This window comes from Postia placenta (genome assembly GCF_002117355.1).
Source record: "Postia placenta MAD-698-R-SB12 unplaced genomic scaffold POSPLAscaffold_12, whole genome shotgun sequence".
Taxonomy (NCBI): domain Eukaryota; kingdom Fungi; phylum Basidiomycota; class Agaricomycetes; order Polyporales; family Adustoporiaceae; genus Rhodonia; species Rhodonia placenta.
Genome location: NW_020169843.1, coordinates 902,237 through 928,458, shown reverse-complemented (window position 1 = coordinate 928,458; position 26,222 = coordinate 902,237). Strand labels below are relative to the sequence as shown.

Sequence of the window (26,222 nt, the reverse complement as noted above, 5' to 3'; positions counted from 1 at the left end):
CAAAGACGAGGCAGACTAGATGGTGTGGGTGATTCAGAGTGATGCCAGGCTTCTGAGGGTGCGTCGGCCGGCCACCCCTGGGATCTGACATGGATAAGCCGAGACAATGCCGGGAGTGAAACGAACTCGACGTCTCGAATCTATTAGTAATCGCGACTTCCATCCCGTTGGAGAAGGCATCTTACCTGTTTTGGACACTTTCACGGACGATCGATCACTCTTCACCTCTACTTCTCCTAGTACATCATTATACTTTCTTGGTGGCAGCACCCCGTCACACCTGCCGAAAAGGGTCATATACATATATAAGACAGCGATGACGCCGAGCAACCCAGATCTTCTCCTAGACTCCAACTTCTCCTCACCGGCCCTCTTGTCTGACTTATCTGGTACCGTCTGATGACCTTTCCGAATGCCTTGCCGTGGTCTCTCCCACATTGTAGGAGTTTTATACGCAATTTCTTCTTCCTAAAGTGAGAAGGCACGAAGTGTGAGTGATGCATGTATCTCAACGAGAGGAGATCTCTTCCAACTCCGTGGTCGTTGTCCAAATAGCGCTTCACTCCAAACAATGGAAGCACTTCAAAAGACGAATATCCCGAACTCCTCAGTGAAAAGCGACTGTCTCTTGCATACAATGGCTGATTGTGAAGTTAGCTACTAAATGGCACCGAGTCCCCCTTCATCTGCCTTCTTTCGGGCACTCGCAACTTCGCGCGTGATTGTGTGAGGCAGAGTTGAATGAAAGCAGCAGGTGATCGTATGTGTGCATCTTATAGAATCTCCAACCTAGCTCTGGTTGCCGTCCTCCAGCATGGTCTCGTCCTGCTGCACTGTCGTGGAATGAGATGTCGTCCTAAGACAGCCGAGGCCTCTCAGCACGCCAAAATGTGCTTGGTTGCACACACTGCACATAATTCTCTAGGGCTTCCCAAAAATTCTCATCATGTGGACCGCCACTCAAGACAGCTTGGCTACCATGTAGGTCATCCCTCGACTCCTCGGGCTTGATATCCCTGGCTGCAAACGTGTCACAGACCCCTCTGTTTCAGCTTTTGCTCGTTCCCTCACGGACTTGTCCCTCTCTCTCATCACCTCCTTGACTATCCACGCCCTCTGGACCTTCGCATCTGGACTGAAGCGGCTGAAGGTAGCGCATTGCACAAATCCGATCGACAGGAGGTTCCCGCATCCACTGTCTCGCACACAATGCGTCGTGAGCAGCGCGTTGTCAATACCACGATCGTTCTCGCTCAATCGACGGCAGTCGATATTTTATCTTGCCAAACGGTTTCCTATACTGAAAGTCTTGCTTGGGCATAATCTCCCCCTCCCTGAGCTTCGATCTAATGGTTTCAGCTATTATATGCAGCTGACTGACATCGCGATCGCTGGAATTGTCGCATCTCACATGTCTGGATTCATGGCCCTCTGTGGTCACACGACGGAGGAATTGAGCTGGCTCATGGACTATGGCGTCATGAGCATTGTCTGCGCCTGCACCCGGCCGAAGTCAGTAGATGTGCGCTGTGAGTCGCCTACTTTCACCCACCTTCTCTGTCCAGCAGACCACTGACTGTTCTCATCGCATGTTATAGTCTACTCTCGCCTCACCGATCTCGCCGTGAGGGAGGCTGGTGATTCTCCTGCACACCTAACGGCTCTCCGTCGTTGGATTGAAGTATCTCATGGATAATACGGTTCTGTCCTTGGCGGAGCATACCTCAGCGCTCAAGCGCCTGAATCTCTCACGATGCAGGCCGCTGGAGAAGCCGAAAAAGCTAGAGCACCTCGGCGTGTCAACGATCCCGACATACTGGAGCGCAGTGACGTAGAACCCTTCTCGGATCGCCTACCACCGATGCGTGGCAAGCCATGTTCAATCTACCTCTGGTTCTAATATGCACAAGTTGTTCCCATTTGTTACTTCGACTTGACATCAACTAGTGAATGCATCCACCAGTGGGTCATTATGCTACCTATCGCGTCTACAGCAGTCGATAATGTGCGCCCTGCAACATGTTAAAGACGAAATAGCGGTACGCCCACGTGAGGCAGAGGAGAAGAACGTCATTATTATGACAGCTATTGGGCACTACAATCGACTGCTCTGTATAGATCAGCCCGATATACTACAGCACTTAAGGTGGCCTCCGGGTCTTGCATTTCGCTTCCTTGTCACGCTCTTATCTTAGAGTCTTAGAGCAAGCCATGTGTGAAATCTAATACACACGACCTCCGTTGCAAGAACTACACGCCTTGCAGAACTCTAACACCTCATCATTTTCAACACAGATCTGGATAGTAGCGAGCGCAAACGACATGCTTCTCGGCGTACTTGAAGGACATGTGTCTTCTATGATCAGCCTCGAGTAACCTGCATGGGGAAAAGGAGCCTGGAGGGAGTACATGATGGTGTGTGTTCTTCTTCCCAGTGATCCCAAGGTATTCATGCCAAACGGTGAGCAGTGACAGCGTGCATCTTGCCTGTATCCTCCATGCGGAGCTACAACAGCCCCGACGCCGTCCTGATGTCAATCCCAGAACGGAGAAGAAAGAAACCCAAAAACTATTTGGCCAACGCCGGGGTCGAACCGACGACCTTGGCGTACCGCGAAGGTATTAGCACCACGCTCTAACCAACTGAGCTAGTCGGCCATGACCAAGCTAGCTATAGGTACACACATGTTCTGCACGTTACGTTATTGTCTCTCTTCGAGACCGTGGACGTGAGCCTCTTTTGGACGCCCTTCGCGGTTGTTAAGTGCCTCGTTAAGTGCCACGAACACATCAGCTCATATAGGAGCGTTTTTAATGTAGTGACTGAGTATATGGCAAGACAATCATGGTTGAGAAGCACTCGCGATACTATGGCAAGAACTAATACAGGTTTGAGTTACGACCAAGTTGGTCGACATTAACTCCATCCAAGGGTGTATACATAATCCCATCCCGTTTAGCGCAGTTTCATCAATGGTCACGTAAGACAGTATGATGAGTAGCCACAGCAGAGTGCAGATGCAGCGCGGTATCTCTACCCATGGCACGTCGTGCACCCGAACATGCTCTTTCAGGAGGGGTGTCTGGTGCTGTCAGACTTTATTGTCTGATTGGTGCCAAAACATCGGCTCATCATCTGCATTTGACACATGGCGGATGAGAAGGCAGGTCAGAGGCAAATAGCAAAGAGGTCATTTTCTGAAGGTGAAGCACTTGTTCGATCGATACTCCATGCAAGAAGTACCCTTTATTTAGTGCATGTCAGGGCGAGGAAGGGGCGCTGGCAAACAACCTATTGCTCCACCGGAAGACAACTAGTAGGTCTAGCCTGAGAACTCGCCTTGTTTTTTGAAAGAGCGCTGCGATACGGCGTCAAGAACTCGCCTTGTTGAAATATCGTAGGTCCGAGAACAGGTTTGGGTACGTCGGCGGACACGCCAATGAATGCAGCAAGGCTCGTCGATATGTCAATGCAGAGGGCAGATGTACGTGCCGTTGGATCCGGTTACCTGGCGGTAGTACTAGCGGCGCACGTTCTTGGGGTGAGACAGTTGGTATGGCCGAAAACCTACGACCTCGTACGTTCGCGCCATACAACACGTTGCCGTCTCGAAGGGCAATCGGTGAATGTCCAGAGTAGGCAACCTTTCACCTGGTACCGGACTTCACGTTCGCCGGACGCTGGAATGGTGCGGGGCCTGTAGCAAGTGGGCATATGGCGACTATGATAGTGATTGATATGTGTATCAAGTGGTATCAGCGTCAGCACTTACCTTTCTTATCCACTGCGTCCTCATATTTGCAGTGGTTAGCCTTCTGTGGCGGGCCTCGAGGCAGGGCAGTGGGATTCGAGACACGAGAACTGGGTACGGGAACGCGAAGGCTTGCCATTACGTGCGCGGGGGTGCTGACAGGCCGATGATATCATGTTCGCGACCGTAAAGCGGGATAAAAGACAGGCGAATAAGAGTGTGAAGGTGTGCTTTTATATGCAGGAAGCGAACATGCACGTATCACACACACCTGTGTCTTATCTCGGCAGTCAATTGCGGATAGCTTCTGGCGCCAGCAACAGGAACGTGGCCGCTGGGATGGCCCAGGCATGTCCATCATTCGAACCGGGAAGTCTATCAGGAGCAGATGCTTCCGCCCAGAGGAAGAAGTGGATTCATGTGGACGTTGCAAGGATGACTGCCTAAAACGGCCTAGCTTGATATGTACCGGAGATGTGAGTGTGAAGAAGCCGATGGCTTGGTCGGCGCCCATTTTGGCAGGAATCTTAGCGAAAAATGGGCGTCTGCTCGCTTGAGCGGGCCGCGGCCGGAAATAGAGCTCAGCATCGAAAATGGCGTCAGCAGGAGCAGGCACGACTGTGGAAAACATCACCCGATGGCCGCAACCATATTGTGCGAGTGAATTGCGCATTATTTGTGCATTTAATCCCGACGGAGCGGAGGACGCGTACGGTGCCGGCATGCTGTGCAGAGCAAAAGAGCAGAGTCAGATCATTGCGGGTGATATCTGATTGGCTGCGGACGCGGCGGGACGAGAAAAGACGCGTTAGCAACCGAGACGAACGTGTACGCGCACCGCACACACTCCTTCCAACGCGTTCTTTATAGCTCACTCAGCATGCACAGATAATAGCTCTCCTCGGAGGCACTGCTGCCCGCGCGAAGCCCCTGCTAAACACGCGCTAGTAGCTCCTTTCTCGTCGTATTTTTCGTATCTAGAATTTACTCGCTCAATTTATAGGGCTGCTCCACACCGCGCAAGCCGCTAGACTGCCGATATACCCTTAGATATTAGACCGCCGCTGCCCGCCCCCGCGCCCCTTTGCTCCCTACCGCGAGGTGCCTTCGCCCACCGGCCCACATCCCCGCGTTCTGCCAACACGAAGCACCGAAGGATCTACTCTATCTCGCCCACCTTTGCGCCCAGGGTTTCTTATCAGCCACGACCCACACCGGAAGCACACCGAGCAGCCATTTGTGTTGCTGCACACACGGGGCTGACAAGATCATCACCACCGTGCTGACTGACTGCCTTCTGGTCAGTTTTCCACCCATTGATCCCGGAGTGCGTTCTCACCCAGCTATCTCTGCACCGCACAGGTCCTACCCCGCATTCCACCCCACGCCCCCCGCCTTTCCCCCCTTCATATTAACGACGTCTCGGTTTAGAACAAGCATTCCCAGCCACAGACGAATTTGCAAGGCCCGCTCGGCATAGCCTTTGTCTGTCCGTGTCAGCCGTTCGTTTCCCTTTTCACTGTCCCGCTCTCTTCCCACTGCGCAACGTGTCTGGTCCACGACCCCCGCCCTCGCCCCTTCTATGGAGGTGGTCCCGCCCATTCCCTCATGCACGCCACCCTCGTCGAACAAGTCCCCGGCTCCCCCTTCGTCGTACGCCAAGCGTGCGCGAAGGAACTCGACGTCCTCGCAGTCTCTCCTCGCCCGGCGTGCTAGTAAGCCCGAACTCCTCAACTCGATCCTCAGTTTGTCGCCCTCGCCTTCATCTACGGCCCCGTCCCCTACTCTCTCCCGTGCGTCTTCCGCTCTCAGTCTGTTGTACACGCAGCCACATACGCCTGGCGAATCGCCGTCAGCGTCGTCTCTCGGTACTCATGCCAGCCCCAGTATAAGCATGTCCCCCGCGACCGCGACCGGGACTCTACGTGCTCCTCGCAAGGCCTCCAGCGCCACGCTTCCATTCATTCCGCTCACGCCCATAATGGCGTCGCCGCGACTGACGCCCGAGATTAGCGCGGCGAGGAGGGAAGATCAGGTGAGGCTCACGGGAGGCACGGGTGGGACGGATGCGGCAGGTCAGGGAAATTCCGAAAATAAGCACGGTGAAATTCCCTCGCGCCGGGACAGCGCACAGGAGGGCGACTATCTAACTTTGGGCGGGCAGGCGGCTATCCCGCCACCCACAGAGATTGCGGCACAGGCAGCGGGTAACGCGGGCTTACCCTTGACGCCGACATGGACCTCGACCCCGCCCACTCCACCGCCCAAGCTCACCGAAACGCCTGCTACGCCATCGAGTTCTTTAAGCAGACGAGGGACAAGAAGCAGGAGCAGGGGTAAGCGTCCCGTCTCTGTCGCCGTCGTCCCCGTTTCTCGCAGCTCCAGCTCCCCCTCACGAAGACGGCCGGCGCCCTCCATGCCCTCCTCGTCCTCCCTCGCGTCCACCTCCACAGCGACCTCCATCGCGACTGTGCGTGGGCGTCATCACAGCAGCCATGCGGGCGATGCATTCCGCATGACACTGGCCCCCCGGCGACGGTTGTCACTCCCGACGTTCTCGAAGGCGTTTCGTGATGACCCCGTACCTGCGCGTACGGGCACGGCATCGTCGTCCCCCACGCGCCAACCGAAACGCGCGCGCGAGCGGACGTTGAGCCCGCTGCGTGCGTCGATGGTCGCGAAGAACGGCAGTGCGCGGAAGCTGTTCACCCTAGACGGGGACACGGAAGGGAGCGACGCCGAAGAGGACCCTGAGCGGGACCAGGATCGGGAACGTGCGGCGGCGAGGGAGCGCATTCGGCAAGAGGAGATACAAGCAATAGCAGCAGCAGCGGAGGCACAGAGACAAGCCGATGCAGAGTTGCAACACGAAGAGGAGGAAGAGCGGGCGCGAGACGAGGCAAACCGAATGGCGATGGTGTCGGAGGCGGAGATGGAGAGGCTGCGGACGGGGACGCGGCGGTACCATGCGCTGATGGAGCTGCTCGCGACCGAGGTGGGGTACCTGATGGACCTGCGCGCGCTTGTTACAGTGCGTGCCCTCTTCTGTCTCTGGGACCTCGGCAGGATGCCTGGGTTGTGCTCACTCGTACCTGCCTCACCTAGGTCTACCTGGAGCAGCTCTCCACACTGACTGCGTCGCACCCCCCGCCGTCGACCTCTGCATTGTCCCTGCCCGCACTCGCTCGCAGTCTTCCGTCCTCTCGCTCATCGTTTCTGCTCCACCCATTATCCGCCCCTTCTCCATCTGCCTCCGCAAGCTTGCATCTTGAGACTGGATCCGATACTGGTCATGGGCCGCCCAAAGACGAGCCAGATCGGGAACAAGTGAAAGGAGCCAAGCGAGAAAAAAGCCGAGAGCGCAGCAGGGTTCGTGGCACGAGTAAAGTAAGAGAGGTAACGAAGGAGAAAGAGAAGAGTAGGGCGACGGATAAGAAGAAGGGCAAGGAAAAGGAGCTTGAGCCTGAGGGTCATGCCGACATGCTCAAGGAAGGTGATCACAGGGAGAAGGAGAACCTGACACTGACCGGACAGAACCACGACCCACATCACTTACGCAAGAGCAGCAGGGATGAGCAAGGAAACCCCCTCCCGACATTGCAATCCTCGAACAAGGGGAAACATGTCCGACGGCCACTGCTTGCGGAGAAAGATGTGCGAGCCGTGTCCAGGAATGCTGACGAACTGTTGCGGTTTCATGACCGCTTCGTACGCGAGCTCAGAGAAACAGTCGGTGACTACGGCCTGGGTAGGGCGTTCGTCACGGATCTTAGTGATGAAGGCAAGTCCTCCCCCAACGTCGATGATGCAGAACCCGTAGGCCTGGATCGCATCGACGAAGCTGTCTCGATCGTTGCGGAGAAGTTCATTAACCAGGTGCGTATTTGTGTTTCGATTTATGGTGGCAGATATCGACCTCTGAGCTCTGCTCTTGTTCAGGCGGCGTCCTTCAGCTTATACGAGGCGTTCTGTCCAGGGCACAACGAGGCCACAAATCTAATCCGCAATGTGCAAGAGACTTATCCGAGCGAATGGGATGCGTATGAGCAGCGCTGTTCGGCGCTGATATCCTATGCACTGGACTTCGGGGAAGGTACCTCAGAAGCGCATGGAGACGACCATCTACCAGGGAATGATAGTGCTCATCCGTTATCAGCGACAGCGGTAATGCCTCCCAGTCCGCCTGTTGCGGAGCCTGGACGCAAGAAGCGCAGACATTCTACATCGTCGCTAGCCATGCTCTCGTCGAATGCACATGCAGACTTCATGCCGCAGGTCGCAATGACGAAATCGGATCCTACGGAACGCAAGCGCGAGCACTCGAGCTCGAGCTCCGGACATGGCCACAGGACGGCGCAAGCCCCGCGCCTGAAGTTCCTCGACTACCTGATCAAGCCAGTGCAGAGGATATGTCGGTACCCGCTGCTGATCGACCAGTTAAGGACAAAGCGGCAGCGGACCCTCAGCACCGGCAACTTGCCCTCGCGGACAGACTCGACGACGCCGAACGCGGAGATGGGACTCGACGTGGCAGAGCGAGCTAGCGAGGCAATGCGAGTCGTTGTCAGCCTCGTTGACCGCGCGAGTGAAATGCAGGCGCAAATTATTCGTTCGGCCCTCATCGCGTCTCGCATGATCTTCACGCATCCTCCCGTGTCGCCCGCGTCTAATCACGGACACTCCGCCGCAGGCTCATCGAACCATCGGACATCTGCGCTTGGCAGGCCACAGGGTCTGACTCCCGAGTTCGTCGCATCGCTGGGACCGTGCCACCTGACGGGGGCTCTAGACGTCGTCCATCACCCGTCACCACTGTACGCAGCGAGCAATGGAGCGCTTCGAGCCAAGTATCTGGGTACTTTCCTTTACAAGGGTGGATACTTGATCATGGTCAAGATTCCGAAGAGCGGTAAGGTGTACGATCCGCGGTTCTGGTTCCCTCTGTCGGGGTATGAGCTGTTCGACTCTGAGGACGATGAGTGTGAGTGCTATGTCCACGCACGCGTTCGTGATCTGACGTCTTGCCGCTAGCATCATTGCCGTTTTCATTCCATCTCGTTGGCAGTGGACATCATCTGCAATTTGCAGCCGCCTGTCAGTCCGAAAAGGTCATGTGGATGACTGCCCTCCAGGAGTCTTTAACGTTCCCAGCGAATTGGACGAACGAGCCTGCTTCGAGCCTCCAGGTTGACGACAAAGCTCACGGCTCTTTTGCTGCGGAGGATGGTCCTGCAGAGTGGTCGATTACACCCCTTCCGACGATCCAGTCGCTGTCAGAGCTCGAAGGACAGGAAGAGCAATCCGCAGACGGACATGTTAGACCAAGGGCACTGATAGAGAATAGGCCCAGACCGTCCTCGCGTTTGGATAGTATGGCGCTCAAGCAAGAGCACATGCAGGTGTCGTCGTTCGCCGCACTCAGTCGGAGGTCGTCCACGGCATCCGTCAAGGCCTTCTTCTCACCGATGAGCCTTGATACTATTACACGGATCGCCAGACCCTCCCCTCAAGTACGACAACACGTAGACCACGGTCTCCATGACGTCTTTTCCGAGAAGTGCCTAGCTGCCCGATCCCAGTCACTTCTGCGCGAGGAAGACTTGTACCAAGCTCGCAGGAGACCAGGTACGAACGTGTCGCGATCAAACTCGGGACTGAGCATTACAGGCGCCATGGGTCTTGCTGCGAGGCGGCGATACGATAGCGTGCTCGTTTCCCGGCGGAAAGGGTCCCTTGATGGTGGCACAGAACATCCCACGGATCTGGAGGTCGGCGGAAAGAACTTGACAACCCTGTCAGGGAAAGCGAAGTCGATGGCTTCGAAGCGACGCAAGCGTCCTCTTCCTTCTGTTGTCCCGGCTGTGGCATCTAACCTGGCCAAAGTCGAATCTGAAGCGGAGCTAGACGCGCCGAAAACGCAGAGTCCTACGGGTGTAGACTCACCGTTCCCTGCGTCCCACTGTTCCTCGACTGCATCGTCTAACGCTGGTTCTGCTCTGCCGAGCCCGGTCGACTTGATCGTGCCCCTGCCTACGTATGCTGTTCACGACGGGACACTCCGTCAGTCGGATATGCTTGGCGTGGAGGAGTCGAAGGGGAAGCGTGCGCGATCTATGGCGGACAACGTGCGGTACTTTTTCACGTCTCGTCCGGCCTCCCCGTCATCGTCTTCCGGCCACCACTCTCCTACACCTCCCCCAACTGTTCCTTTGGAACCCGAGGTGGACCCTCAGACAAGTTTCGTGCAGTGGTTAAGGAAGGGCTCATTGCGCCGTCGAGTGCAGAGCTCTCCAGAGATGCCTCAGGATGAGGGCCAGCCTGCTAGTCCCGGGCGTGCCTCGGAAGAAAATCGTGGCTCATTCTTAGTGCAAGTCTCGTCGAACAAGGTGCAATCCTCAGCTTCCTCTCCAGGTGCCGGCGATCCGTTGTCGGGCAGTCCTCGGCGAAGCTCCCTCATCGACTCCCCTTTGAATAGGCGACGATCTCTCTTCGCACCGACTTCGCGTTCACGCGATGTCAGTCCACAACAAGAGCCTTCCGGAACTCCCGCTGTGCCCCGAAGAACGCTAAGGAACGTATTATTCTTCCAACGCTCTAATTCCTTCACGCCCATGAAGTAGCGCGGGCTTCGACATGCCAATATACCTATACTTATTCGTGCTCACGTTTAATGTTATCACTTGAATCGCATAATGTGTCTCGTTGCATTTCATGCCAGTCTACACCTTGTCTTATTCGTACGGACGATCACTGCACGTATACCTTTGCATGTATATGCCTTCTGTACATCATTTTCCAACAGCATCAACCCAGTCACCTGCGTTGCAATTAAAGATTCCTCTGCTACAACGTACCTCGGAGTGTGCGGCCTCATGTCCTGCTATCCCTGAGTGACATCATTATTACCTAGCATGGCAATCCCTTTACCCCATGTGTTAAATTGTTAGGATAGACCAAAAGGCGAGCGCTTAAGGCTTTCCAAGTTACTGCGATGGCAATCTCAGTCGTGCCTCTGCCAGCTTATCCGTCTTCCCGCGTACGGGCCTCGCTTTCGCCATCTCAACTCGTATCACTGCACCAAACCATCACCTCCGCCCTCGCACAAGCTCTCGCACTTCCTCCCGCTCAATGCGATTCGTCCACTACTCGTACTTTTGTCTCGTCTTATGCCAAGGATGCTGCACACACCGCGCTGCAGCACCTCATCTGGAATGATGAGCAGAAACCGTCCAAAGTCTTTGCAGACCTTTCCCAGATCGAAAGGACGATCCGCCAACGCGCATTCTACCTTGCTGAACGGCTCGCTGCCTCTGCGTCGCTTGATCTGCAGACCTTGTTCGATCTCTGTGTAGCGTATGCGCCGACAAACGCTACACGTTTACGCAATCTTCTCTCATCTGCTTTCTCGCACAATGCATCCACTCTCTTCAAGGCAGTTCAGGGTGAAGCAGTTCCAGCCTTCACTGCAATGTTATCCACACCTTCTCAAGGCCTCTACGGTCTGCGTAAGACCGCTCACATTCTGCTATGCTTCCTGCGCCCAGCGCCCGCTGATCTTGTACGGCCGTTCGCGCGAGACAAGTCCTTCACGCTCGCCCTTGCGCGCGCGTACGATCACGGGCTTGCTAACTTCGCCCAGTCGTATGGCGGGCTCCGCCTCCCATCAAATGGCGATATCCAAGCCAGCCGACTCGACGAATGGGAACGCCTCTTCCTCGAGACCAAGGTTGCACTCCTTGACAGCTTCCACATCCTAATCGGTACGCTCCTCGCCGACGTTGCCGCAGTGCCGGTCGCGGGTCCCGAGCTCGCGGCGCAGTGCGAGTCCGCGTTCGAGATCGTCTTTGCATTACTCGAGCTGCCGCCGTCTGCACCTGCTTCAAGTGCCAATGCTGCACCGCTTCCTTTCCTCAATTGTCCCCTGCTCGCGGACTACCAACATGCGTACGACCTTTCGAAGACACTCGCTGACACACTGAAGCGCGCAGATGATGCCCGCGCTGAGCTACTAGAGGCAACCCTACGTGGACTGGACGGTAGTGATGGTGAAGGCCCAGGCGCACTGAAGCTGCTCCTCCGCTCGTCCGGTATTGCGCCTGGGATCGACTACCGCGGTCGGGGGCCTAGCCGTGCCACTACTGGAGGTGACGCCAAGGGCAAGGGTAAGGGTAAGGACAAGGACAAGGCTGCTCCACTCGAGGAGGATCCTGCCCTCGACGCCGCTGTCGCACAGGTACTCGACATCCTCCCCGACCAACCACCAGAATACCTCCGCTTCCTGCTCGGGCACTCAGATTATCCGTACAAGGGCGACGCGGAGCGCCTCATCGGTGCACTCCTGGAAGGGACAGCGCCCAATCCAGATGAAGTTGAAGCAGCGATGCGGCGAGCAGAGGTCGTGGCAGGCGTGGAGCCCAGTGCAGTACGAGAGGCGGTGGTTTATGACGAGGACGAGTTTACCTACACCAGAGACCGGCGAAACGCGTTCGATGACGAGGCGATGGATATACGTAACGTGCGCATTGGCAAGAAAACGTCAGTGTGCTGTCCCGATGCACTTATGCATAGTTGCGCATACACGCTCACACCCACGAACTCTTTCCTTCGCATGTTACAGGGACGATGTGTCAACAGTCCTGCAGGACCGTGAATTCATAGAACAGATGAAAGCAGACATCCTGCGCCGCGCGGAGGCGATCTCTGACGACGAAGACGAGGACAGCCCTCACAACGGGAGCAAGTACGTCGCATTCGAGGAAGAGCTTGATGACGATGGCGGTGGCGCAGTGAAGGTGCGCGATGGGGACGAGAGTGAGCTGGATGGCCCAGACGTGAACGAGGATGTGGAAGAGGTCAGTGTATGCACATGTCCGTTCGGGAGAGAGAGATCTCTGATGCGATGCAATGGACAGGACACTCGAATGAAAACAGAAACCATTTTGGAGCTGGCGTACCTGCAAGACCCAAAGCAATTTGATCGCGACGGCCAGACGCGACGCAGCAAAGCGAGGGCCGACCTCAAGGCTCAGACGGGTGCGCATTTTATGAATCGTCTCACGCTTCGACAACGCTAAACTCGCTTGCTACAGGTTGGACGGATGAGCAAATCGAAGGCTGGAAGATCATGCTGGAGCGAAATGTAAGCGACGTCTCCTATATGTCCCCGCGTAGCGCTCTCATTCTCATACCCCTACTAGCCAAACAAGGACAAGGTCCTTGCGAAGCACGAATTCAGCGGGAACAAGCCTCTGCAGCCAGGGCCTTCCAGCGGTCCCTCTCACCTCGGCGGCACAAACCGAGGTCGTGGTCGGGGCCATGGCCGTGGCGGACGCGGCAGAGGAGGCGGCCGCGGAGGCAGTGGTGGGGGCGGCGGAGGAGAGGGCAGCAACGCAGGTGATCGGGCTTGGAAGGACAAGAACAAGGCGAGCCGGGCGAACCATAATCGTAAGAGAGGCCACGACAAGAAGATGGCGCGAGCCGGTGGGCCCAGCTGAACATTAAAACCACTTCGCACATTGGCCTCCTGTGACAGTCTGTGCAATGACTACATTGACACGTAGCTCCTCATGAGATTCTCATACCAAACACTGTTATAGATGCAGACAACAACGTGGAAATTGTGTGCAAGACGTGTGCCATGATCACCTCTTCCTTTTCCGTGCAGCAAGACTCTCCAAGCGCTTCCGCTTCTCGGACGCAGGGGATTGAATATACGAAGGGGGACTAGGCTGACTAGTTGACGGCAGCGGGGTTCCCTGAGGCGTAAGGGATATGCCATTTGACGGACCTGCAACGACCTGCTCTGCGGCCGTCTGGTTGGAGCTGGTTTTTGGAATCAGCATTCGGCAGATGCGAGACTGTTCAGCTTATATGCCTTACATTGTCTCAATAGGAATTTGCGACATCCCAGCTTCATTCTGGGGCACCTCTTCGGTATTGGGGCTTGGCCTGCCAGCGAATTTGAGGAAAGAGACGGAGCACTGTGGGTTTCACTTACGGCTGAGAGAGCGGCGAAGATTCTGGTGAGAAAGCAATTCTCCGTTTCTTTGCAGGATTCGAGGATGTCGGAGGTTCGTCATCCTTGTCGTCTGCCCCGTTGTGCTGCACCTCAGGCTCTGGCGATGTTGCCGACCGTCCCGTTAACACAGAACGAACCGAACTGTCGGCAGAATGAACCACAGTTTGACGTTTTGTGTCTGCACTTACCTGACATCAGCGTCCGGCGGCTCATCGTCGATGAATTGCTCTTCAGCCTCCTCTTCACTGGTGTCCTCTTGCCTGAGCAGATCAACCTTGGCCCATGCCTTCGCGATTTCAAGTAGGGCATCCCACTGCTGTGACGCAGTGAATTGTACTATCTCAATTTCATCTCGTCGGCACAACTTGCGACATTGTGGGCATGTTATGACTTCTGATCCTGGGGAAACTTTCGAGACACAAGATTCGCAAAATGTATGTTCGCATGGGAGGCTTAGAAGGCGATCTCAGCATTCATATCTCGACAGCGAAAGGGAGGGCACCTCCACCTCGTGCATTTATGGACCTGTAGGGTATCCATACATATAGGACATTCCTCGTTCTCCTCGATTGACGTAGACACAATAGTGTCGTGAAATCTGCGGAGGAGCTAAGGATGCCGTTGAGCTTCCACGAAATGTCGCAACGTTCGGGTTACTGTATCTACCTTTCTCATTGTGTGCGCTGTGTCCCCGACGTCCAGCTCAGCATCGTCCTGCAGCTCACTAGCGTCTGCTTTGGCCTCTCGCATGCGTAGCTAATATAATCGCCGTCTACATAGAGCAGGAGTTGAAGCCTGTCACGACGTGCCTTGTCTATCTTCTTCTTGTCCTTCCGCCTCGCCTTTTCTAAGTCACGAATGCGACTGTTGAGTTCCCTGATTGTACCCTGCAACGCCACAAAGGTAGGACCGCCTTTCCTGCCGCGTTTTGGCTGGTCTGGGTGCTCAACGTGCTCCAACCTCTGTTTTAACTCGGTGTTTTGTCTCTTCAGTTCTTCCAGTTCCTCTTGTAGTGCCCGCGCCCCTCGTACGGCTTTGTTCAGATGCACCTAAATTGGACCCAAGCTTTAATTATCTGTGGATTACATCACTCTTCGTCTGGCTATGAAGTAAGACGATAAGAGGCGAATCAGCACACGAACCTCGATTTCATTGACAGTAGCAGGTGCATCGGATTCGGGGTCGGAATCATGATGCCCGACATCTAAGCGACGACTTCGTGTAACAGGACCCATAGGATGATGGCCATGAAACGGACTGAGACCGCTCTACTTAGTATAAGTTGGCGGGGCGAGCATGCACTGCAATCGAGTGTAGTTCGTGAGGCGCGACTGGCTGTCTGATTGGCTATGTCTGATGATAGTTAAAAGCGGAGGACCAAGTGTATCAAGTTCCTATCGATTAGTGGTCAGATCATCACGTTGTGGTTGTACCAAGTGTACAGCGAAACCGTGGGGACGGGGGCTCGAATTCCCCTAGGAACATTTTTTATTCATTTTTATGAATGTGGCAAGCGTGTTACATGATCATGTTGTTATATCCATACATAATATAAATATATACCTAAAAGAAGCCTTTCGGATGCATGTACAAAGAGGGTATGTGACGCTGCTTCCTGCAGCGATCGCCGGCAACCGTACTGCTGGGCTGTGTCAAAATCTGAATAACGGTCATGATCAACAGAATGGCAGACTTCGCGACAAACACGTATACGCATATGACACATATTTTATTCATTTAGAATCCAGTGTGATATCCGCTTGAGGGCGTCGCCCTATGCCGGATACTACAGAGTGCTTGTACACAACATAGCGAGGTGTCAATCTATTCTAGGCTGTCTGGGTGTATCAAGGTCGTCATTGTCTGTCTGTGCTAGGGGCCGTGTGAAGGCGGCGGGAGGGAGCTTGGGCACAAGGGGGTGTAAGTAAGGGTGACTGGATCATGACCTATGCGACTGTCATTCCCTTGTTATGCCTTGTAAAGTGCAACTTGGCCAAGGCGAGAAGGGTGAGTGATATTTCTATTCGATAATTATGTTGTTATATCTGAGCGCGATCCTAAAATGAGACTTTCAAATGGATCTAAGGGTATGTAGCGTTGTTTCCTGCAGTGATCGACAACCGTATTGCTGGGCAGTGCCAAAATCTGAATCGTGATAATATCATCACGATTCAGATTATGCTACTGCCTGTGGATTGCGTCGATAGTCTTCTGATGCATCTCAAGACTTGCTCTCGCATATTGTTCGAGTTTCTGATGCATCTCAGCATTTTCTCTCGCATATTGGTAGAGTTTCTGGTGCATAGAAATCATAGCAATGGCCTAGCAGTGGAACCGTGGTTAGGATATCACTTTTTCTGTACGGTAGATGGCTCACGTAGAAAGAATCTCGCGCCCTCTCCAGAGTATCCATGTGCCCGTCCAGGAGAGCCGATATACTGCTGTGACGAAGAATTCGTCCCAGTAGTCCTCGCTGGAGGTGCCGTTCAATATCGCTTTGTATTTCCTCCATAACACTGCCCGATAACGTGAGCGAGGAATGTAGCAGCGTAAGTTGAGCAAAAAAACCTGATTAGGGTCTCAAGGTTGTGCTGTAATTTCTGATTAATATTTGACTCAGAGCCAATCATATCCTTGACATGAATTGCTAAGTCCGAAGCGCGTTGCGCTAATTGGCTGCCGCGAATTCTATCGTCCTGGACTTTCTGTGGAAAGATGAGGCTGTCATTCAGTATGTTATACCCCGCCGTACCGGTATGTGTCACGAACTTGTATGGTCCTGACGATTGCAATTGCACCGCTTAATACAGGATAGACAAATGGAACAGCACAAAATGCCGAAGATGCGTCTCGTGCGCTCGTGAGGATCATCTCAAAGCCGCCGAGGGTGTCTTTGAAGTGTGTTTCTGGATGTATGCGACAGGTATCATCCTGTGAATGATGTCCTGGAGGATCGAATAAAAATATTACTCACCCTTTTCGCCTTGGTCAAGTTGCACTTTACAAGGCATAACAAGGGAATGACGGTCGCATATGCAGGTCGTAATCCAGTGGCAATCTTGAGCGAGTTTACGCACTGGTCATCTTGATAGTCCTTATATACGATTATACAACAAGCTTTCACTAACGAGGACCACATGTGGACCAATGTGCAGGTTTAGCAGAAGCGCGACGCGGTCATCATTCGGTAGATATCTAAGTAGCGCTAGACGCATAAAACGGGATATCCACGCATCTAAAGTTGGTGGATCGTGATCTCTAAAATGTGGACTCCTCATCACACAGCATCAGGCATGTTCCGAGTTTCACACAAGAAGATAAGCTGAGTACACCTGTATCATCGTCCCGAAGTAAAAGGTGTCAATGGTTATTGAGTAAGCACATCAAATCTTGTTCGTTCCGTGTGCGCTCATCAATGATTCTTGCCAGTGAATATATGGTAGCTTATATATATTCGATGTCTTTATTACTGCAGCTACAAGCTAAACGGTAAACACATAACATAACAATAACACATCACATATCGAGAGACCCTTGTCGCTGCGGCTAACATGTTACTTCAGAATTACGAGGCGAGCCAATCAGTCTCGTCCTTCACGATCCAGTCGTTTTCAGAGGTGTTTCCAGGGCGCGACATAGGCAGTTTCACCTTTGGAGCATGTTGGTTGTGGCTCGAGTGCAATATTGGAGTTGCTGTGGTTGGTGTAGCACCCCGATCTGACAGATTCGTACGCGCCTCTGTACTGAAGACAGGGACTGTTGTCTGCTTCCCAAACGCGGTGCTGGTATGTGCAGGACCACCGCTCGTCGCTGAAATCCGCTGGAGAGAGAACGTAGGACCCGGGGTAGTAGTGGGAGCGAAATTATCCAAGGCAGCTTGTGCGCGCGCCCTCTCGGCGGTCCGTGCCGACGGCGAACATTGTGCGTACGGATGAATATTGGGCGAAGGACGTCGAAGGGGGGAGTTTGAGCTACGCTCACGAGGCGCGCTGAAAGCATTAGAACTTTGAGAGCGCGGGGGCAGAGCCTCAGCGTTGCGCCGCAATCCCCCTTCATCCATTACCCATGCAGACGCGGTCCTCACACCGCTAGCATTGGACTCAACTGGGCTGTTGAGCGGAGTGGGACCACCAACTGGTGACATTTGAGGGACGTTACGCTCTCCCAGAGTCATCTTCGGAGTTGCCGCAGTCTGAGGATTACATTGCGCGATCTTCTGAGTAGGAAATGAGGGCGCAGGTGGGGCCGCCTTGCTATGCGTAGATATATCCGTTCGCTGATTCGGGACTGGTATTTGCGGCACGACTGCATGTATAGGGGTCTGCAAGGACGCAGCCAACTTCGACCGACGCTCGATAACATGGGTGACGTTGGCGGCAGAGACGGACACAGGGTTCAGAGGGTCAGAAATAGTGGGTGGAGCTTCGGATTGAAGATTACGAGACGATGCTTGAATTTCCTCCCTGCGCTGACTACTTATTGTGTCGCGTGCATCGTGCTGCGCGACGAAAGGTTGAGCGGGAGTTCGCGATGGCTTCGTGGTACGAGACTGCAGATTCGGCTGGGCCGTAGTGTATATCGTCTGCTGTATAACGGGCTCAGATCGGGTAACAGGCTGAGCGACGGGTGCGGCGTTCGCGAATGTATTCCTGGGATTGGTCGCCATGGAATTGGTTGGTCCTACAGGTCTGCTCTGCAAAGACGTGTATCTCGGCCTGGACTCGGCAGCGGCAGCAGTATAACCAAGAGCAATAAGAGGGGCTTGGTTCACGGGTTCACGAGGCTGGTATACCGGAGCGGCAGCCTTATCACGAGGAGGTTCGATAGGAGGAGCAGCGGGAGCAGGCTCAGCATCTGCAGAAAGCTCGTGAATGTAGAGTCGCAACGCGATGAGCTGATCCTGACTCAGCGCAGTCACCGGTAGTACTCCCCGGATGACTAGCTCAGCAAGGTCCGGAATTGAAGGGCCGGCGGGAGCCCTGCTTTCAGAGACGTGCTCCTGAGCATGTGAAGGAACGAAACTAGGTTCCGGACGGGGGAGAGGAGCCAGGTTTGTAGTACCGCGATCTTCGCCATGTGGGAAAACGCTCGTAGCCTGGGGAAGAACCGGATGAGGCGTATTGCGCACACGATGCTCTTCTTCACGCGACGAAACAGTGATTTGCTGAGGAAGGGGAGCATACGAGTGATCTGTGGCAGCTGCCGGATTCAAGGGCGGCTGAACGGGAGAAATTGCGTTCGGTGCCATTTGAACACGAGTAGGCGGAGTGCCAGTGTAACGCTCTTGTTTAGGCCGGGAAACAGGCGTTTCCTGAGGTCGAGAAGCAGGCTGTTTGACAGTAGTCGCGACAGGAGCTGGCAGCGACGTGATTGTGACAGCCGGACTTGGTACGACACGAACGCGAGCGGGAACGAACTCGGGGGCCAGCACGGAGAAACTGGTACGACTAGATGCTCCGAATGAAGTTTGAGACGCAGCTTGAGCAGAGCTGGGGTTGGCATCCGGTTTCACATCTTTGACAAGCTCTGGCACGCTACCTGCGGACCGACTCCTGTCTCTGTCCGCCTCTCGCCTACTGGCACTGGGCGACCTTTGGCGGCCATTCGTGACCTGCTGCTGCGCCTTGATTTGCTCAATAAGCGTCTCCACTGCAATCTGTGCTTTCAGAGGCCTGAAGAGATCGTCGATAGCCTCCTGGGCAAAGACTTGAGAACCGGATGTTGCAACGGCAGGCGTGTCATCGCGTTCCCGACTGGTGCGTTGACCTCTTCCCCCTCGACCGCCTCGATTTCCACAGCCTCGGCCTCCGCCACGGTCTATCGAGCGAGCCTCGCGGTGTGAAGTCTCGACAGGCGCCGAGGCCCCAGCCAGTCGCTCCGAGGTATACCCTAGACCTTGTGGCTTACTCGTGTTCTCGACCCACTTTACGTCGCGTATTGGACTTGGCTCACCAGGCGGCTGAGTCGTGTCAGAATCCTCTACAGGTAATTTCCCACTCGCGGCGGTTCCCGCGACTGGATGTCCGTTGTTTCTAGCAGGACGGTCTCGGACACAGGCTAGCGGCTGCTTCAGGATCTTATCAGAAAATTCGGGGTATTGGAGTGCCAGCTTGTTTGGCGGAAAAGGAACACTCGTCACATTTAGTCATATACACTATAGGGACGTACTCACGTTCGTAGCCTCGGCATAGGTTGAAGGCGCGGGTATCTTTGTAAGTTCGGAGATTGGCTGATTCATAGCTTGCAGTTCCGGCGCAGCAGCTTTAACGCCAGCTGCTACATCAGAGGAAGCGTCCTTTGCCACGCACTCAGAGGATGCTCGAGTAGGAAGTGGAATGATTTTCACTTCGTCGACCAAATGGTCCAAAACAGTCACTTCCGGGGCAGGAGGTGTAGGGGGCAATGGATATGCCGTTACAGGAGATTCACAGGATATCTCGACAGGGTTGACCAAGGGTGTCGTTTTGGTCGCATTGGCTACCGGAGCGACATCATTCAAGGAGTGAGGGTACGAAGATCCGAAGGACGCAAATGAAAGCTCGTGAGTGGCGGATAGTGAATCAACGTGAGGCCGGATATCCTCTTCGACAGATTGCGGATCTGTAGAAGTTGCAACAATCTCAGGAGCACATTCGAGCGCAGTAACGTTCTGTGCATCTCTGGAGGCAATCGGCTCTGGCGTTTCGACTACGCAACCAGCGGTGACATCCCCAGCAGGTATGAGGATTGCAGGCGACGTGTTTTGGTTATTGCCTGGACTGCTGGCATCGTCCGGTGCATAACTGACCGTGACCTCAGGAATAGTTTCAGCACCGCTCTGCTCGGGGTCAGCCAGCATTTGCTCTGCAACGGCCTCTTGCGCAGGATCGAATTGGGAGCTGCCCTGATCGATCACTGGTGTGGTCATAGGCGTGACGAAATCTGCATCTTCAAGGCCATCCGCACCGTCCACCGCGTCGTCCACCAGAGACACCCGCTCAGTGGCAACCACGTTGCCAAGAGAAGACGTAGGCGCCTCCGTCTGCGTCCTGACTAATGCAGGGGGGGTATCCGAACGAATAGACGGGATATCGCTGGATATATGCGCATGTGTTTCCTTCGCGAGGGGTGTGGTGAAACCCAAAAACAAGGGTTCAGGGCACGAGATAACGCTGACATCGCTTGTGCGGCTAATATTCAAATCGCTAAATTCGCTGTGCGATTGTTCGACGATGGCCTCGAGCTTGACGTACGCGTTACTGAGCAAGCTACTGGTGGTATCTGCGCTTTGATAGAGATCATTGAGAACGCTATTCTCGCTGATGACCTCAGTCGAGGCGCTGTCCTATAATTATCCAGACGTTGATAAGGGATACACCATACGCATATACTGAACGCACTATGTCCCCGACGGCCTTGTTAAAGTCTTTGGCATCCTATGTGCGGCGTAAACCCAATCTGATCAACATATGTTTGACTGGCTTACATCAATCAACGACCGGCCCGTCTGGTTCTCCAAAGCGACAACTCGTTGGCTTCGCTGCAATACTGGAGGCTCGGGAGAGGACGCCCTTGAATTGCTCCTTGACTTTGAGCCACTGCGCGATTTTGAACTCGACCGCGATCCCGTCAAAGACGATCTCCTGCTGAAGAGCGGTATCCTGAGTACGTTCGCGACAGCGTCCGGTATGAAGCTCGTAGGTGCCATGTCGGAAAACTGCAGGAAGGTGTGAGGGGAGAGGGAAGGACGAAGTTCAACCGCGACGCGCCAACACGGTTGCAGTTGGTTTTGCTTGAGTGCGTGAGCCGGCAGGCCGCCGTCGATTGACAGCCCCCCACTTCGTCGCCGCCGCTGCCTTGACGTCGCTCCTCATCGTCCCACGTGGTTTATTCACTTGCCTGTCCCAGACGAGTCTGACACAGGTCCAACACAACTTACTCCGTGCCAATAGATCCGTTTATTCTCATTCTCGAAGGATCATGCAGTTCTGTTCTGGAGCACTGCAGGAAATCATGCCAGCACCTCGCCAATGATGGGGAACTGGCAAGATCTCCTTCAAGTTACAAGCCTACCTTTCCTAGAGCATAGGATGATATCCGAGCGTTCCCGAAGGAATCAAACTTGATTAGAAAACTCTGATGCAACAGAACATGTCAGGCAACTGTCGACGAAAGGCTGATCCACGTCACCTGCCTTATCTGGAATACACCGGCTTCCCTGCCTTCAACGTTAGTTCTGTCACCGCAGCAGATATCGAGGAGATGTTCCAGCTGCAACCAATCAAATTGCGCAATCGGGCTCCATATGCTACGACAAAACGCCCGAAACCTAGATACTCGCAAAAATATCTCAGAGATAAAATCGTACACTGATGTTGGCTTATGTGGAACCCTGTGTACCGCGTCAGTGCTTCTCAGACGTGCCAGGAACAGGTCCTTCCTCTGGGCGGCGGCCGGATACCTTGACAAATCCATCCATAGCGTAGTCGCATCCAGAGAGCTACGCCTTCCGTCAGATACCACCTGCTATCCAAGACCACAAAGGCTTACCCATTGTCCGAAGTCCCTAATGTAGCTAGGGCAGAACTGCAAGAGCGGCACAAAGTTCGCGTAGAACGGCATGAGTATTTGCTGAGAGTGCTGGTCATCAATCGCTGCGATCACTGCCTTCGCAATAGCCACTGGAGGTATGCTGGGAACTAGGAAGCGATACCACCACGCTGTGGGGAGGCGGACTTTCGAGAACATGGGGGTAAGTACGTGCCCCGGGACAACAAGTGTGGTGCGAATGCCCGGGGTCTTGTACTTGTGGTCCAACTCGTAGCGCAACGATTCGTGCAGGGAGATGACTGCGGCTTTGGAAGCGTTGTAGTCGGCTAAGTGTACAAGATATCAATGAAAACGTACTGTATACAATGAAAAAGGAACTTGAACTTACTCATCTGTGCCATTCCAACCATACCCGCAACTGATGCCATCGTCACCTATAAAGAGGCGTAAGATCATCCTCGATACAACATACTCAGTGTTATGCGTACAATGTGACCGGTCTTCATCTCGAGTAAACCAGGAAGGAACGCCTTGAGGATCCAAAAGTGGGCCAAGGTATTCACGGAGAAGGTTCTGTGTAAGTGATAAACGGACCAGTAGACGAAGGTATCCGGAAGATGCGTACTGTTGAATATCCTCAGGCGTGAGGTCCACTATTGACTTGCCTTGGACAACACCTGCATTATTGATGATAATGGTCGGTTGACCAATCTTGATGGGCATTCAATGAGCACACGAGATAGGCGTCAAGGGTGCATTTTTGGACTCACTTCGTCGATGATCCTCTTAGACATCTCCTCTACCTCCTCCCACTTCGAGACATCGCACTTGTAATAGCTGATGTTGTCTGACAAGGCCGCGTTAAGGCCGCATGACGAGTAGCATGGCTTTAGTACACGCACAATTCTCGGTGACGACAGGGTTGACGTCCAACACGACGACTGTGACATTGCGCACAGCACAAGTGTTCGCAATAAGTTCTCCGATACCGGAGGCGCCTGGGCGGACGCCGTCAGACACGCTGCAGCATAGAAGAGGCGGCACACGCACCTCCCGTCACAAGGACAATCTGTTCACCCCAGTCCAGGGCTCTCGGAGCATACAACAAGCTCCCTTGATTCCTATACAGCCGAGAATACCACTTCAAGAACCCTATTCATGGGCGTCAATTACCCAGCACACCAGCATGGCTGAAGACTCACAGAAGCCAGATACAGCTGCGACGTAAGCGGAGGTCACAAATACCACCGGGTGGTACATGGAGTACCCCTGGAAGTAGTAGAAGACGGGTATGAAGAAGGTGAAGAACGGGCCTGCAAGCCGAGTCGTGTGTCAGATGCTTGCGCACGCATGCTGGTCTGCTTACGCACTGAGCATCGTGTGCATCACGACCTTAACCACAAGGTCTACATCGAACGAGTCGAAAACAAGGGAGACATCGGAGATGCCTTCGCGTGCGTCCATGGTGGTGATGATCGTCCGGAGGATGTCAAAGAGCAGATGCTGGGTGGGCCGAAGGACAAAGAATGTATTCACAGGCTCAGCCTGTACTAGAGAACGTGGAAGAAAGAGAAGAGGAAAGATTGGTATGAAGAGAAGTCCGTGGATCACAGAGCACGGCCTTGCCAGTGACTGACAGAAGGAAGATGGCGGCCACGTCCGCAAGCGGCGCGACATCTTCCACCCAAATTCAGTTGTCCCTGACAACTGTCAAACTTCGAACAACGCTGTCCAATCAGCTGTTCAGTGCGAATCTGAAATCGCAAAACTAAATTCGTGCACAGGCAACATAATCGTATTGCGAGAGCGTAAGTACAACTCGTATGTGCACACATGGCGCTGTATACGCGGTCAATGGGCGGGCGAGATCTGCATAAGCGCCTGAGATCCAGCCACGATCTCGTCAGCTGGCTCAACCAGGCTCAACCGGACGATCGAGAACCACGACCCCGACCTTCAGTTGTCTTCCCTCTCGAGTCTTAAAGCTCTCAACCTTTCGACAGATTTCAGACCGTCCCAGTGCATAGAGCGTTCACAAGTATCCGACATTCGTTAACGTTCAACGCCCGGCCCCTGTTCTCTTGATACTCGAACGCGTGTGAGCTAGACCTCCAGCACACGACGTCTTGGGTGTAGCTATAGACCCTGCTCTGTTCAGTCTGTGTACGAAGCTCACAGCCTTTCCACCGCTCGGTAAGCTATTGTGTAGACCTTGGCAGATGAAGGTGCCCAGCTTACTTCACTTTCGATTCATCAAGATCGAGTAGAATGAGCTCATCTATCCCAAGCATTCCCACCCCCCACGGACACATCTGTGATGGGGTCCGTGTCAAGCCTATGTCCGTAGAGCTGCCCATAGAACTCGTACTAGAGATCTTGGAAATAGCCGCGGCATCATCGCATCTCTCCGCGGCGGCTATCTCGCGCGTCTCCTCATGGGCACGAAAGCTCGCCCTCCCGTGTCTCTTCGAGACGCTACTCTATCCCGTGATTACCTTGAATGAAATAAACTGGACGTCTGGTCAATACTTCACCAAGCCATACATACCAAGGCACCTCCCTGGACCCAGTATACCACTCCCTCTTCACGTCGGGCACCATGTCCGTAACCTGTGGGTAGAAAGAGGTAACAGAGGCTCTCCCATGGATGAGATAAATCTGTTCGACATCTGTCCGGATGTCGAGCACCTCGCGATCCAGTCTTCGTCCATCGGAGCACTGTATACGACGTGCAGAGCCGGATCGAGATTCCCATGCTCTGTGCGACGCGTTACTATGATCACCCCCAGCCCGCGCTACGAGATTCATGTCCTCGACGGACTCCGTCTCGCAAATGGCAGCCTGTTCCTGCATAATATCACACACCTACATATGCTCGACCTCAGAATGTCCACGTACGTGCCCTACGACCGACTGCCCAACCTCACACACCTTGCAGTGCCCTACCTCGATCTCGGGGCCAACATAGCTCAAGAGCCTCTCCGGACGCCCAATGGTGTCTTAGACCACCCGCCCTTGAAGATGCTCGTCCTGACTGTCGACGAGGCGAAGTACATGGGCAATTCCTGGTACCATACACCTCGCCTGTACGCGAATGGGGCGCCGATGGCGGAGTTCACGTCTCCGCGCGCGAGCTTCAGCTTTTTCATGCGGCAGGCTTGCGAGAAAGACAAGCGGGTGCACGTCGTGCTGTACCCACGTCAGGGAGAGACTCATCGCGCGGATTGGAAGGCGGCAGCTAGAGGAGGCGAGAGCATTTGGCAGAAGGCGAGCCAGGCGATGGCGGACGAGCAGTATCCGACACTGCTTCCTGAAATCTACCACGAGAAAGTGCTTAGACGTATTGGCTGAGGTACTTTCATAATGTTGGCATAGTCGAGATTCGGATGAGACGATGGTCACAATGCACACCTAGGAAGGTAGCCGGGTACCATGGGTAGCTACATATTTTTTCTCAATGTCTCCAATACAGGCTACGGCATTGATACTTAGGAAAAGGTTTGATTCGATGTTGTCTCGTGAGGATACTACAGCGTGCATGACATACGTCCCATATGACTGACGTGCATGCTTGCACCGCTTTGACACAGCAGCGCGGGTTATCCGCTTGGACATCTTGATAGAAAATAGGAGCAGATATCCAGCCCCTCTGGAGCACTCTCTTGGAGCACTCTCTCAGATGTCTTGGCCACCGGTTGAGTGAAGAGTCAACGGCTGCAGCCTCCGGAGATACTTAGCACTCTTGGTCCAGAGCCTGAATAGATTAGTATAAAAAATCCAAGAAGCCACAATGAGTTTGAGCAGTTGAGCAAGCGGTCTCGCCGAGGGATATCTGCTAAAACATAATCCAGTGTCTGCTGGCCGGATATCCTGCAGAAAGAAATCAGCATATGCTACCGTCCTGCAGTAGGTTCATTCGTATG

General features: G+C 54.1%; 6 protein-coding genes, 1 non-coding gene and 1 pseudogene across 8 annotated transcripts; 3 read left to right on the top strand and 5 right to left on the bottom strand.

Moving 5' to 3' along the window:
* Positions 1 to 2,574: 2,574 nt before the first annotated feature.
* POSPLADRAFT_t116 lies at positions 2,575 to 2,658 on the bottom strand. Its single transcript has one exon. It is a non-coding gene; the product is annotated as a tRNA-Ile (tRNA).
* A 990-nt stretch (positions 2,659 to 3,648) lies between these two features.
* Positions 3,649 to 4,476, bottom strand: POSPLADRAFT_1048805 (hypothetical protein; the record flags this gene model as incomplete). Its single annotated transcript, XM_024479598.1, has 3 exons — positions 3,649 to 3,698; positions 3,774 to 3,883; positions 4,022 to 4,476. The coding sequence occupies 3 exons, from the start codon at positions 4,474 to 4,476 to the stop codon at positions 3,649 to 3,651; spliced, it is 615 nt and encodes a 204-aa protein (XP_024336285.1).
* Positions 4,477 to 5,987: 1,511 nt separating this feature from the next.
* Positions 5,988 to 13,246, top strand: POSPLADRAFT_1048804 (hypothetical protein; the record flags this gene model as incomplete). The annotated part of the gene is made up of 11 exons (XM_024479597.1): positions 5,988 to 6,088; positions 6,153 to 6,783; positions 6,858 to 7,628; positions 7,692 to 8,733; positions 8,784 to 10,138; positions 10,228 to 10,267; positions 10,757 to 12,287; positions 12,370 to 12,610; positions 12,665 to 12,785; positions 12,842 to 12,891; positions 12,950 to 13,246. 11 exons carry the CDS (start codon positions 5,988 to 5,990, stop codon positions 13,244 to 13,246), a joined length of 6,180 nt encoding a protein of 2,059 aa, XP_024336284.1.
* A 238-nt stretch (positions 13,247 to 13,484) lies between these two features.
* Positions 13,485 to 15,005, bottom strand: POSPLADRAFT_1048803 (hypothetical protein; the record flags this gene model as incomplete). Its single annotated transcript, XM_024479596.1, has 8 exons — positions 13,485 to 13,507; positions 13,540 to 13,574; positions 13,632 to 13,700; positions 13,750 to 13,911; positions 13,959 to 14,086; positions 14,437 to 14,526; positions 14,547 to 14,819; positions 14,913 to 15,005. The coding sequence occupies 8 exons, from the start codon at positions 15,003 to 15,005 to the stop codon at positions 13,485 to 13,487; spliced, it is 873 nt and encodes a 290-aa protein (XP_024336283.1).
* A 155-nt stretch (positions 15,006 to 15,160) lies between these two features.
* POSPLADRAFT_t122 lies at positions 15,161 to 15,254 on the top strand (annotated as a pseudogene). The gene has a single exon. The product of its transcript is annotated as a tRNA-OTHER (tRNA).
* A 453-nt stretch (positions 15,255 to 15,707) lies between these two features.
* POSPLADRAFT_1067227 (hypothetical protein) lies at positions 15,708 to 16,278 on the bottom strand. Its single transcript, XM_024482159.1, has 2 exons — positions 16,148 to 16,278; positions 15,708 to 16,092 (listed from the first exon to the last, which is right to left on the bottom strand). Exons 1-2 carry the CDS (start codon positions 16,181 to 16,183, stop codon positions 15,952 to 15,954), a joined length of 177 nt encoding a protein of 58 aa, XP_024336282.1. The 5' UTR covers positions 16,184 to 16,278; the 3' UTR covers positions 15,708 to 15,951.
* A 5,875-nt stretch (positions 16,279 to 22,153) lies between these two features.
* On the bottom strand, positions 22,154 to 23,763 carry POSPLADRAFT_1059677 (hypothetical protein; the record flags this gene model as incomplete). Its single annotated transcript, XM_024481185.1, has 10 exons — positions 22,154 to 22,249; positions 22,300 to 22,625; positions 22,688 to 22,733; positions 22,788 to 22,872; positions 22,925 to 23,010; positions 23,070 to 23,146; positions 23,202 to 23,297; positions 23,350 to 23,451; positions 23,502 to 23,612; positions 23,670 to 23,763. The coding sequence occupies 10 exons, from the start codon at positions 23,761 to 23,763 to the stop codon at positions 22,154 to 22,156; spliced, it is 1,119 nt and encodes a 372-aa protein (XP_024336281.1).
* An 804-nt stretch (positions 23,764 to 24,567) lies between these two features.
* Positions 24,568 to 25,792, top strand: POSPLADRAFT_1172804 (hypothetical protein; the record flags this gene model as incomplete). Its single annotated transcript, XM_024488198.1, has 1 exon — positions 24,568 to 25,792. The coding sequence occupies one exon, from the start codon at positions 24,568 to 24,570 to the stop codon at positions 25,648 to 25,650; it is 1,083 nt and encodes a 360-aa protein (XP_024336280.1). The 3' UTR covers positions 25,651 to 25,792.
* Between the last annotated feature and the right edge of the window lie 430 nt (positions 25,793 to 26,222).

Excerpts from the sequence above, each read along its gene's own strand:
- POSPLADRAFT_1067227 (XM_024482159.1), bottom strand. The coding sequence starts at position 16,183 with ATGGATACTCTGGAGAGGGCGCGAGATTCTTTCTAC. Across the intron at positions 16,093-16,147 it reads GGGCGCGAGATTCTTTCTAC|GCCATTGCTATGATTTCTAT; the intron begins GTGAGCCATCTA and ends TTCCACTGCTAG.